Source organism: Balaenoptera physalus, assembly GCF_965194825.1.
Source record: "Balaenoptera physalus genome assembly, chromosome: 11".
NCBI classification, from domain to species: Eukaryota; Metazoa; Chordata; class Mammalia; order Artiodactyla; family Balaenopteridae; genus Balaenoptera; species Balaenoptera physalus.
The window spans coordinates 1,956,145-1,969,748 of NC_138896.1; the positions used below are offsets into that span (position 1 = coordinate 1,956,145).

The following is a 13,604-nucleotide window of genomic DNA, read 5'->3' on the forward strand; positions in this document are numbered from 1 at the left end:
AACGATTACTGGAAATTCTTCATTCAGTGGGAGCTCAGTGATTCTTCACTGAGTAAATTAATATAGAATCTAGGCACAAAGATTTACGTGAATTCTTAGACTCCGATACAGGCTGATTAAATGCATTTATATTCCTGCTTCACCAAGTACATTCTTAAGGAAACCTGGCTCTTTAAAAAACGAAAACTAAAGTTTTGAGTGTCTGGCGGTGAAAAGTGCTGTGGTTACTAGTACACTCTGGTGCCACGGCCTGATTTTGTGTGGAGGTGTCAACAGTTTTACCCACCACTGCCTTTTTGTCACTAGTGCAGATGTCAAGGCAGTGAAAAAAAGCAAAAATATTAGAATAGAACAGAAAATAGTTATGACCGTGCAGACCTCTAAAAGAGTCTTAGGGTCCCCTGGTGGGTTCAGGGACCTCACTTTGAGAACTGCTGGTCCCAGGGAAAGACAGAGCTGGACAGCATAGATTCATCACGTGTTCCCCTTGGCTGGTCCAGCCTCTCCTTCTCTGGACCATTTGTGAAAACCCCCGTGGCTGTTGGGACCCTCCTTAGGGTTCAGGCTGGACAGCGTGATAAGCGTCTTCTAAGGCCACACCCGTGGTGCTTTCTAAAGCTCTCCCCCGAGAACTGTAGAGGCCTGAGAGATTCAGGGGAGGGCCAGGGCCTTCGGCAGATTCTGGGAGACTTGGAAGCTCCACGTAAACTCTTCACTTCCTGCCACCTCCCCTCCTGCCCCCTGGCATCCGAGGGAGCTCAGACCCCTTTCAGGTTGGGGAGCCATCCTGCAAACCATATATACACTGGACTCAAAGACACCCAAGCTGGACGTGGGCCCCGGAACTGACAGGTGCCCTGGGACAGGCCCAGGGTAGAGCAGCACCTGCCAGGGGTGGACAGTCTGCCTGTCAGATCTCCACAGTCAATATCCCAGGGCTCCGCCTGTGCCCTGCCATACCCCAAACAGAGCACAACTCAACTCAGAATCGTATGGCTGGAAGGGGATGCACCATCATAAAGCGTCTACGTTGTACAGAAGGTAGAGACCTTTCTTTGGGACACAGAAAAAAAAACATTTATGAATTAAAATCTTGTCTTTATAATTCATTTCTACACTTACTCCTATCCTAATTTAGTTTGGATAAGCCCTAAACGGTATAAAAAACATAAGGAAAGGAAAGGTGGCATCCGTGTTCACTGCTCACATTTGGAATGCAAACCCTACAGGCTGAAGGTCCACTAGACAAACCAGGTTGGGCTCACACCCCCCTCACTTCCAGCCTGGTCTCTGCCTCTTTTCAGAATTTCCTGACTCCTGACCGCGGACCGGGCATCAGTCTGCCCCGTCACGACCTGAGCCTTCTAACGGGCTCCTTGTCACACAGAGCCCAGCTCCCAGCTTGAGGCCTGGGGTGTTGTTCCCAGGGCAGCAGCCGGGGAGCAGGGGAGTCAGGAAGAGGTGGCACCAAGGCCGAGGCCAGGCCCGCCTGACGCTCGGCCGCCCTGCGAGGGGCCCGCAGGGCCTGTGCCCGCTGATCCAGGGGCTGCCCCACGGCTGCCGTGCCGGGTCCGCGTGGGAACGGCCAGCAGGAACGTGACAGCGGCCTCGCCTAGGGTGGCCCAGCCCCCTGTGAAGAAGGCGGCCTCTGACCTGGACGTGGCTGGACATGGGGAAAGGACAGTCCCTCGATGCAGCGACCCTGGGACAGGCCCCCTTTACCTCTCCTGGGCTTTGAGTTCCCTCAGAGAAGGACCTGGGCCAGCTGACCTCCAAGGTCTCTCGGGAGCTATGCTTCCCAGGCCCCCGACCTCCTTTAACATCCCATCCATCGCGGAAACGCCACAGTGGCCTGCGCTCCTTGGGATCCCGGGTACACGAAGCCAGGAGCCACTCTCACACCGCAGGTCTGGGCTGCCAGCCTGTTGTTTGCACACAGTCAATGGACTAGCCAATCAGACGTCTTTCCCTGATCAAAAGTTGTAAATGACGGGTGCGGTTCACCCACACGTAACTGAAAATGCTGGGGGTTTGTCACCCTGCGGACGGCCCTTGGAATGGCAGGGGGCGATGCGGCCTTTGGGGCTCCCTTGTTTCACACCCCCGGGCCCCACTCCCGCTCCCACTCCCACTCCCTGAAGTCGATTCCCAGGACAATCCCAGCATCTGCACTCGAGCTCCCGACTCGGCGCCGCTTTCTGCTGGGACCTCAGGAGCGATGGCAGGGAGAACCGGGGCCGGCACGCGAGGGGCACTGGCTGAATTTGACCTGTTAGGGGTTTTCTATGTGTCTGTGTCCAGAGCGGAGACTTTGGGCCTCTCTTCTCTCCACTGCTGTCTGCTTATCACCCTCGCCCATCTTTGTTATCATCTCTATGTTTGGGGCGGAAAGTCAGAAATAAAGCCCAAAGTGCCCAGTGGCCCAGGACAAAGCCCTGGACACAGCGCCCCAAGACCAGTGTCCAGCGGCTGACGTGGCATCACCTCCTTACTAGGGGTTTGGGGTGACTTTCGGTTGTGAACTAATAAACCATTTTTAAAATTTATATATGTGTGTTATTGTGTATTTGAAAATCTAGAATAAGCACATCTAAAACATGATTCCAGGGACTTCCCTGGTGGCGCAGTGGTTAAGAATCCTCCTGCCAATGCAGGGGACACGGGTTTGAGCCCTGGGCCTGGAAGATCCCACATGCCACGGAGCAACAAAGCCCGTGAGCCACAACTACTGAGCCTGTGCTCTAGAGCCCGCGAGCCACAACTACTGAGCCCACGTGCCGCAACTACTGAAGCCTGCGTGCCTAGAGCCCGTGCTCCGCAACAAGAGAAGCCACCACAATGAAAAGCCCACGCACCACAACGAAGAGTAGCCCCCGCTCGCTGCAACTAGAGAAAGCCCGTGCACAGCAACAAAGACCCAAATGCAGCCAAAAAAAATTAAATAAATAAATAAATAAATAAATTTATTTTTTAAAAAAACATGATTCCACTCTATTCTTGCTTTTGCTAAAAATTTTTAATGACTTGGTTTGTGAAAATATTAACTAATAAGAGTAAAAGTAGTATGTAGATGTAGCAAAAATCATGAAAGGGGTGTGAGAAAAACTGAAATCCGGGAAACACTGATAGATAAATGTGCTTTTTACGACCATAATGTCTTGGGTAAGTGGATCAGGACACAGTTTGGTCAACTGTATTTAGGAATTTCATTATCAACATGCTAATCATTTTCTTACTTAGGAACACAGACTTGATTTGCAATATTTATATATTTTGCTACCCTGCTTTAACTTTTAGAGAGAGAAAATAAGATATTTTTTTCATAGTACACCAAATGATATGAAACTATCACAACTTTAATTATTCTGAGAACCTGAAATGACACAAACATAAACTGGGACTCCCAGAATCTCACACGGGCAGGGAGCTGCCCCCAGGATATTGGGAAGCCTTTCAATTGTTGTATGTCCTGAATGGAGACCGACATCCAGATAGGATTCTCTGATGCCCTGAAAAGGCAGCTCCTAAAACTACGCACTTGTAGAAACTTCTAAGACAAGAGGTTGCACACATTTCTAAATAATCATTAGCAATGGAAAAAAACAAGAGGATATGTTGTGCAACCTGATTTAAGAGACATTTTCTTTACAGTTAAAAAGTTACAAAAACTTTTTTTAGGGGACTTCCCTGGTGGTTCAGTGGTTGGGAATCCACCTGCCAATGCAGGGGACACGGGTTTGAGCCCTGGTCTGGGAAGATCCCACATGCCACGGAGCAACGAAGCCCGTGCACCACAACTACTGAGCCTGTGCTCTAGAGCCCGTGAGCCACAACTACTGAGCCCGCGTGCCACAACTACTGAGCCCGCGTGCCACAACTACTGAAGCCCGCACGCCTAGAGTCCATGCTCCGCAACAAGAGAAGCCACCACAATGAGAAGCCCGCACACCACAACGAAGAGTAGCCCCCGCTCGCCGCAACTAGAGAAAGCCTGCGCAGAGCAACGAAGACCCAATGCCGCCAAAAATAAATAAATAAATAAATAAATTTATTTTTTTTAAAAAACACACCCAAAGCACTCCTAATTAGCCCAGCTATCTGTCAGCCTCTCCTCTGGGAAACACTTGGGGGCCATGTCTCATAGCCAGGGGAGTAACCCAAACTTTTCCCTGTGCAAGATGAAAGCGCACAGTGTTTCCCACTGGAGGTGTGCTCAACAGCCAAAAATGATTGACGCTCGGGCAACAGCGACAGTTATTGTGTCAGGTGCATGGACAGGAGCAGGGCCACCACGAAAGCCTAACTCCTTGAGTTCTGGGTCCTCTGAGCACCACCAGGACGAACAGCTGGTAGTTTGTTTGTTTTTGTTTTGTTTTGTTTTGTTTTTGGCCATGCCACATGGCATGTGGCATCCTAGTTCCCTGACCAGGGATCGAACCTGGGCCCCCTGCATTGGAAGCACGAAGGCTTAACCACTGGACCGCCAGGGAAGTCCCCATGGTGGTTTCTTGTTGAATAAGATACAAATCAGGCGTTTATATGCAGGTATAGGGATGTATCACCCAACTCCCCTGCAGAAATTTTTTAACCACAAATTAATGCATTTTCAACACAGGCAATATCCAAGGAGGTAAAAATTAACTCCTTAGGAGGGGTGAAAAAATCTTACTCTTTTTATGTGCAAAGCACAGATACACCTATAATACATGAACATGAATACAGTGCGTCTGTGGTATTAAGGTTTCATGGGAGGGGTCCCTGGGATGGGGAGATGGTGATGAGAAAGATGCGGAGTACCGTTGTCAATCCACTTCCTGTGGGAACAAGGATCCAAAACGCTCCCTGTAGTGTTTGCTAAACTGCCTTATATTGTCTTAAAAATAATTCATCTATGCTAATTGATAAAAGAATTAAATATGTGGAAAGAACTGATTTCCCAGATATGAATACCCTCTGTTGGGAAGAGCTAAAATCCTTAGAATCTGAATTCTTTCTCTTCTTACAGAATTCCACTGTTTTCCTGACAGAATTCCATTCCTAGAACAGCTACGGCATCACAGGAAAGGCATCATGGGGCAACGGTTCAAAGGAAAAAGCACGGAAGGCCGTGCTCGGTAGCTTTGTCAGAAGAGGTGATCACTCTTCAGACACTGCTTTTGCAGAGACTTCTCTATAAGGGGAAAGGATGCTTTGCTTTTGTGCCATTTTGTTTTCCTAAGTCATGTAAGAGGTAAGAGAAGAAGAGAGGCTGACATTATTCTTAGCTCTCACCGACAAAAATAGTGCACGTCACGAATGGCTGTCTCCAGATTCCCCGAAAGTTGGTGGAGAGGTTGACATATGAAGTGTGCCACCTGCCTCTCCTGGTCCCAACCCCCAAGGCGGCCATCCTGGGCGAGGATTGAGATGGGACATGCCTCCCCTCTGCAGGGCAAGCCCACTCCCTGGCTGGAAACACTCAAATAGGACAGTAACACAGATCCGCCACAGTTCAAAGTGACGATGTTACTACCTGCGTGTCCTCAAGGGCAGGCGCCTGTCTGCGGCCTCCCCGTGTCATCACGGACCGGAGCACACGCCAGAGGATGGGAGACGAGAGAAGGCACACGCTGCCTACGATCCAGACGCCTTTTCTTCTAAGTGACAAGTCCATCCCCGCCTTCCCTCCCCTGGCCCAGCGCGAGCACCTTCCCAAGCAAAACTCTGCTCTGAGCAGGAGCGTTGCCCAGCCCGCAGGGCTCTGCAGGACCCCAAGGGAGACGCTTCCAGTTACACCATCAGCGAGTAATCTGCCTCTTTAAAAGGAGAAAATAGGATGGCCCGTGTGACAGATCTGAAACAGGTGCAGCGGCAGAGGGAGACGGGCTGGCGACAAGTGACACCCCCGAGAATGCGCTCGTCTCCAGTTCAAGGACAATTAGCACCACGCAAACTGGGCCGCCGCCAGGGAGCTTCCTCCTGCCCTCGCGGTCCGGCGAGGAGCACAGAGACGGGGTGGGGACACGCAGCCCTAAACATCACAACCCCTCCACCCGCAGCTCCGCTATTTTGAGATCTAAGTTAGAGTCACTGTGCCTGCCGCTGATGGTCCAATTTCATGGCGGTTAGGCAGGAAAGGCCACCTGCTATTCAATGTGTCAACTGCCACCACGCTTTGCCCCAACCCACTCTAGCCTGTTCCCATCCTGTTGATGACTGACTGTCTTGTCCTGTTTGGTCTCTGGAGCATTTGGAGCGGTTAAACATTCCAGGGGCTGTGATCCCGCCCCCTTGGGGCCGTCCTCACTTCTGCCCGATAGCTTCCCTTCCTCCCCTGGGGACCACGCCTGGGGGTGGAGGGTAGGAGGCTAGGGGTCTCAGGAAGGCGGGGGAAACCAGAGGACAGGAGATGAGCACAGATAATGAACGCCGGGCACAAAAAGCAGGGATGCATACAGCAAATGGGGGCGGGCAGAGGGAGGCGGATGCAACCGCGGGGATTTGGCCTCCGGTTGTCTGAGAACGGAAGCTCCTTGGTCTTCCATTAAGCAAACAGAAAGTGTGTGTGTGTTTGTGTGTGTGTATCAAAACAGCAAATTAGATCTGAGGGAAATGCAGCACAGGGCTTATTTAGATAGGTAATAGAGAATGAACAAAAGAGGAAAACCTGGATTTGATTGTGTAAAAGTAATACTAATTACAGTTATGAGAGCCGTTATCATTTACAAGTTAATGGTACATACACAGTAGCTATTAAACTCATCACTCATATGTGCCACATTAGTTATTTAAGTTATTAGTTTTACTTTATTCAACACCATATTATGTGGCTTTAGATCTAGTTTATTATAGTGTATCTGCTAAAAGCCTTTAAAATGCTATACTATTTAGGTGATTTTGAACAGCCTTTGGAATATAAAAGAATGAGAAAAGTCATCTGAAAACAGAATTAAAAGGAAAGTTGGAAAACAGAAGGAACAAAACATAGTAGAAAGTAGAGTGTGTGGAATTTAATCAATTCAACAAAAAATAAAGCGGAGGAAAAGAAGGAAGAGAGTTCAGAATAAATCCAGAGGAGGAAAAATGAGTGAAATAGAAAAACCTGGTTAAGAGCAGGAAAAGAAGAATCTGAGCTTCACCAAACTATGTTAACAAACATAAGTTGTTGAATGCATAGATAATTTTTTCCTCTTAGGAGAGGAAAGACTCTTCTAGAAAGAAATTGAGCCTCAAGCCTTCAGAACAGTTTGCGTGTCACTAGAGTGTCTGAAGTTCAGTGTAAACTCTTGTCGGTGTACTGCAGGGAGGGTCTCGACTATGGTTAGCTGAGCTAAGCTTCTCAAGGAGAGGAGGGGTAAAGAGACAGGGAGCCAGGTGGGAAAACGATGCGAGCATTTTTATGGTTCCTGGAGAGGAGGGTGTTGGGTCGTGAGGATCTCCCGTGGCCCGGCAGGAGGCTGAGCCAAGTCAGTCCAGCTCCGTCTGCATTCCGGAGGACATCCGAGCCGCTGGAAGGCCCTCCTCGCCCACCCCTGCCAGGCCTGCTGGCCGCCCGTGCACCCACCCACTGGGCGAGCGAGGGCCCCCAGGGCCGGGGCCTTGGCAGACACAGAGAGAAGAACTCCACGCCTCCCGACCGTGTGCCCGTCCGTCCTCCACAAGGCGAGACAGAGAGCCGGGGAGACTGCTGACATCTCTGGGCCCTGAGCCATTTACCAAGAAGAAACTGAATGGGACACATGGCCATTCCTCCCCACCTTCCACACAGCAGTGACTGCAGGGCCCACGCCAGGGCCCAGGTGACACAGGGGACATCAGACCAATCGCAAAGGACGTTCTTCTAGGGTCTCTGAGGAACAACATTCTCAGTGCTTCCCTCAAAAATATCCTAAAACATTTAACTTCCCAGTCATTTGATTTCCAATATTCTGGAACGGTTCACCACAAAAACAATTCTTCCTAAAAATGTTCATGTTTCTGCTTAGCACCATTTCACTCTTTAAAGATATGGCCTACTTACAAAAATTATATCACAGAACCTGGAGAAAAACAGTCCTGGAAACATAATCAAATTCATAGAAACTATTGCAAATAGTTGGTTATTTCACAGTCATCCTGTAGGAATATTGTGTCTCCTCTGTTCTACAGAAATTAGTGAACAGAAGAGGAAACTCTTCTGTTCATTCATTTGTACTGTAAAGCAGCTCTAATGAGGAAGCCCTCGTATCTGACTTAAATTTTGCCCGTGGAAGTTTCTTCTTGGTGTTTGCTGAACAAGACGTTAGCTCATCAGGAAAGTGGAGGTCTCAAAACACCCACGTTTCAACCTGACTCGTTTCTTCTATCCAGTACATTTTACACACTCACGATGAAAAGACTCCTCCGCCCTTTACATCTAACAGCTTTAGTTCATTGTCTATTGCATCGTTAGAAATGCCCTTCCTACCTGGACAGGGGTTTTCAGAACAGTAGCCAGACAAAGAGGGATGTATCCCAAACCTACCTAAGAATCACTTGCTCTGATTATTAAAAATAATGATCCCCAGCCCTCAACCAGAATGCAGGACTCACTCAAATAGACCTGTTTGTTCCGCAAACATTCTTGGTGCCTATTCGGTGCCGTGACCAGGAAAGCAGCCAAGAATGCAAGGTGGAGTGATGTGAAGTCCTGACGTTGAGGAGGGCATCCAGAGAAGGGTGACAAGCAAGTTCCAAACAATTGCAGGTGCTAGAGCGAGGCCCACGCCGGGCGGGCAGGAAGGGTGCTCCGTGGATGGGGAGGGAGACCCAGCGAGCTCAGACAGGGGACGGGGTGCGGCTGGCCGACACCCGCTAAACGCCTACCCTGGTGACAGAGCCTGTGCTGAGTGCTTTACATACATTCAACGTTCCAACAGCTACGGCCCCACTCTTCAGACAGGCAGCCCCCGGGTTGGTTTAGTAACTGCCAAAGAGCTAGTGGCCAGAATGGGGCTCTGCACGAGGTGTGCCATCGGCAAGGGCTTGTCCCTGACTCTGACCGCCACTGTCAACAGCGAGGACCTCAGGGTCTTGAGGAAGTTAGAAACTTCTGCAGGGCAATTGTGGCCCTCGCAGTGCTTCTCTGGATTTCATGCCCAAACCCATCCTTTTAAACCATCCTTCCTAAGAAATGTGTGTTTCCATACGTTCACCCTCGTAACCTGTAAACCAGCCACCAGGCTGAGGAGCTGCCTGCAGGGGAGAGGTGCACGTTCAAAGGCTCCCTAATGACACTGCACCCACCTGTATGTAAACCTCCGTGAAACAGAATGGAAGTTTGCCTGTTCATGAAGTTTCCTTAACTCTACACAGGTGACCAAACAGAATCGGAAAATGGCCGTATAAATGGCGACAGGTATTGCTTTATGTGAGAAAAGATAAAGTAGAACTGACACTTTTCAGGAGACTAAATTAGCACAGTTACCTCACTCTTCCCAGATCTCGAATCCTGCTCACTAGAACTTTCTTCCAGAATACACTTCACTTCCTCCACCTCTTCCATGCACTGAAAAAAGGCCATTTTCTCCAGCTGGGCACCGTGGTAACACGTGTTGATTTCTTCCAGCCTCTTCACTTTTAGCATCGTGGTGGTGAGTCCGACTAGGTTCCTGTCTGGTGTGTGGTTTTCGTCCCCCTCTGTCTCCGACTTGTAAATCAGGGCGCAGGCGTGGCTTCTGAGTCTGCCCCCCTCTTGACCGCGAGGAGGAGAAACAAGAGTCCTCATCACCGACTCGCACATTTGACTCTGTGGGAAAATGACCACTGGGAATTTAGAAGTCGCTTCTATTCGAACAGAAGGGACCCACAATTAGGAAGAGAAATGCAAGTATCAATACTGAGTTTCCAACGCTGGCACTCTGGAAGGAAGAAGGTTTCTTCCCCACTTTCTTCTACAAAAGCAAACGGTCAGAAGCCACCTTAAGTGTCACTGGGCAACTAAAATTTTCCCTCATTACCTAAAATAAGTGTTTACGTTAAGTTTACGTCAGGTGGCTGGTATAAGTATGGGAGACAAAGTTTCTCTGGGTTTAACTGGATTGCTGGTTTTGCCCCTCCTGGCCCCGACGGGACGGGCTTGCTGCGTAAGGAAGGGGCTCTCTAGCGCTCCCCCGTGGGAATTCTGTGCCCTCGGAGGAGGGCTCGCCACCAAATGCGCCATTTCCAGAGCCCCTCTCTGCCTACATCTTAAAAGGTGTGGTGTTTATTTTAAAGAGAACTTTGTCTCCTAATAATCCTCTCACATAGATTAAGATTCCCAGATACCTTTCTTTGCATCCTCATCAGCAGCTAAGTACCAAAGATTTCACATCCTTGTGCTTTCCTTGAAATGCTTCCCTTACAAATGTAAGTAATACACGTTCTACTGCTCTGATACTAAAGATCCACGCGTATGTATGTGCCTGTGCATCTCCTGATCATTAGGGGAGACTGATGAGAACTTGTGGCCGGTTCCCTCCTGAGGCCCCCTGCTGGAGGTTTGCTGGAAATTGCTTCTTGCAGCTTTTGCTCAGTTTGAAATCATCCGTAATTAGCTCCACAAAATGTCATCTTTCATTTTCTCCACTCAGCTAGTAAAAATAATACCTTGAGTTACAAATTATTTAAAATCCAATGCTCTACAAAATTCTACTGAACCAACAAAGACCTTACATTTAAACACACTAAAATGCAAGCAGGATCAACCAGAGCTCTGTAAAATATACTATAGACCAACATCAGTGTTCTTACAAGTTGCCCTGAAAACAATTATTATTAAAATAAGGATTTCATGGCTACGTCTAAGACAAACTACAACTAAAATCTAATATGTAATTGTAGATGGTACTCAAGTTGGCTCAGGAAGCCACATAAAAATGAACATATCAAAACAAAAGCTTGGGTCCAAGATATAAAAATTTTGCAGAGAAAATATTAAACGCTAAGCTCTACCTGGAGTTTGGTACAACTTGTTGTTTAAGGTGATGTAGAAAGACAGAAAATAAGAGTAATTACCATTTATAGCAGAACATGCTGGGGTCCAGACCATTCCAAGTGCAGAGTATAAGTTCCAGGAGATAAAAGGGAGTTTGCAGAGTTCAAAACAACTACGCAATTCCCTGGTAAAAGTCTTGACTCACTGTCAGAGTAAGTCTTCTGAAAAGACAAGTGTCCACTCTGAGAGGAAGTATCCTCTCTCTCAAATGCCACTTTGAGCCCCTGTTTAAACTCAGATGGTCCTTGATCTCATGTTGCTCAGCTGTTGCCTTCTTAGTCAGACAGGGAAGAATATTAATTTTAGACACTAGGCTTTTCAAAGCCGATGGCTCCATTTCAGAGGTCAGGTAAGGAGAGGACAGACCGTAACAGTGGATGAAGTATCACCTTCACCTTCTTGTCCCGTCAGGGTGCCAACACTCTCAGGACTACAGCGCTGCGTTTGTCTTTTGCCATCAGACGCTCCGCTCTCCTGCCCGTTTCAGACTCGGCATTTAGGGCACGCTTCCAGCCAGAGGGTTTAGCTGTGGGAACCGCACAGCCACCTTTTTTGCCCACCTTACACTTTGAACACATCCAACTACAGTAGGAGAGAGCTTCTGATGGCCAAAGCACTCCGCAAGTCCTTAAAATTATTTGCAACATCTCCAGCTGTTTACAGCTGCAGGGAAAGTTCAAAGGCACAGGCATGAAGGGGAGTTACAAGAACAGTAATAAACTCTCCCTACAAGCGACACTCTGCCTTCCCCTGCCTTCCATCACAGGCCAAGAAAAGAGAATCCAGTGCCGGCAAACCACCTGCCTGATCCCAACAGCAGTGGATGCCTAGATTTACTGAAGTTGCATAAAGCCTTCATTCCCCAGAAAATCAAACTAATAATACAGACGACCCTGCAATTCTTTAACTTTCACCTCTTCAGAGCCTTTGCCAACCCCTCCACTCCCCAACCCAACACCAGTCTCTAGTGCCCTCTTGCTTTTCCAAAAAAATTTTTCTTATTTTTAATTCAGATCAATGTATTCCATATAAAATAAAAATACGTTTTCATTTTGAGTAGCATATAAAGAATTACAGCAAGATCTTTAAAAAGCCAAACGTTGGGTATTTTTCTAGGATTAGAGAACTTTGCTCTTCAGGAAGAATACCCGAACAATATTATGTATTGTGAAAGATAAATTATGTGACACAACTGTTATGAAAAGACTGAACTGATTTGAGGTTATCAATTTTCCTTGGAGTAATTAAACTGTGAAAAAGTACTGATAAGGTGACCAATCCCCACACCCAGTGAAAACCATGTGTATGGCCTTCGGCTAATTTGACAGTACCCTCTACCCAGACCATCCAATCAGTGGAAGCAGACTTTCTGTCCCCTCAGCTGCAGCAAACCAGCCGCAGGCTCTAATCAGCCAGAGGTCAGCAGAAACTGCTCCTTTGCATATTTCCTTAATAATTTTTTTTTTATATTAGAGTAGTTTAAGATCTACAGAAAATGTAAAAAGTGAAAGGGTAGCAGAGAGTCCCCCTGTGCTCTGCACCCAATTTCCCGGAGTTTTAACCTCTTACATGGGTATAGAACACTTGTCACAATGAATGAATCAGTGCTGATACATTATTATGAACTAAACTCCATACTTTATTCAGACTTAATGAGTTCTTCCCTAATGTCCCTTTTCTATGTTGGAATCTCATCCAGGATTTCATATTCCATTTAGAAACTCTAGGATTTATGATGGATTGGATACAGGGAGTGAAGGAAAGATGGTAGGCAAGGATGACTTTCTATATTTTTTCCTGAGCATGTGAAGGAGAGAGTTGACATTGACTGGGATGGAGAAGGTCATGGGAGGAGTAACTCTGGGGGAAAAAGTCAGGCCCTCAGTGTTTGACAGGTGTATTAGACATCTGAGTTGAACAGGTTGTGATATAGAAATCTAGGCTTCAGGGGAGAGGTCCAGGTTGGAGAGATAAATTTGGAAGTCGTCACATGCAGATAAGTTTCATGCATAATATGTATTCAATAAGCATCTGTCAATTGATTACTAGAGAGAAGGTTTTTAATTATGTCTATCTGTCCTAAAGGAAAAGTCAATTAAAAGAACCCATGCTACTTGTCTTCTAAAATTAAATGACAGTAGTGCAGTTCTGCTGTGTCACACTATTTCTAGCTGCTGGCAGCACAGAGGACAAGCAGCCTGGTACAATACTGACCACCAAGAAAAACAGGTAATGCATGCATACCCACTGTGGTCTACCCACCTAGCCTCAGCACCCTAAGTCCATACCCATAAAATCACCGGAACGTCTTTAAAGATGCTCTAAGGCAGCGGTCCCCAACCTTTTTTGGCACCAGGGATGGGTTTCGTGGAAGACAATTTGTCCAGGGACGGGGTGGGGGGGATGGTTCAGGCAGAAACGCGAGCGATGGGGAGCAATGGGGAGCGATGGGGAGCGGCAGGTGAAGCTTCGCTCGCTTGCCCACCGCTCACCTCCTGCTGTGTGGCCCCGTTCCTAACAGGGACCCCTGCTCTAAGGTGTGGAAAAATTCACAGTGAGGCTAGAAGCAGCCCCAGCGGTACTTTTGCTGGATTGCCCTCATATTTTGGAGTTGCAAACCTTTTTTAAAAAT

General features: G+C 47.8%; 1 protein-coding gene across 14 annotated transcripts in view; it reads right to left on the bottom strand.

The window, feature by feature from the left end:
- MYLK4 (myosin light chain kinase family member 4) overlaps window positions 1-13,604 on the bottom strand; it is a 96,906-nt gene that overhangs the window by 70,267 nt on the left and 13,035 nt on the right. For 3 of the 14 annotated variants that reach the window (XM_082413207.1, XM_082413206.1, XM_082413212.1), the window contains exons 1-2: window positions 10,993-13,585; window positions 9,425-9,745 (exon numbers count right to left, since the gene is read on the bottom strand). The exons of 1 other annotated variant lie outside the window; for it this stretch is intronic. In XM_082413207.1, the coding sequence (XP_082269333.1) occupies window positions 9,425-9,745; window positions 10,993-10,995 (324 nt within the window). In that variant the 5' untranslated portion in view covers window positions 10,996-13,585. Of the gene's footprint in view, window positions 1-5,512; window positions 6,087-9,424; window positions 9,746-10,992; window positions 13,587-13,604 lie in introns of those variants that run through there. 10 more of the 14 variants (XM_082413199.1, XM_082413213.1, XM_082413210.1 and 7 more) reach the window with 9 other exon arrangements.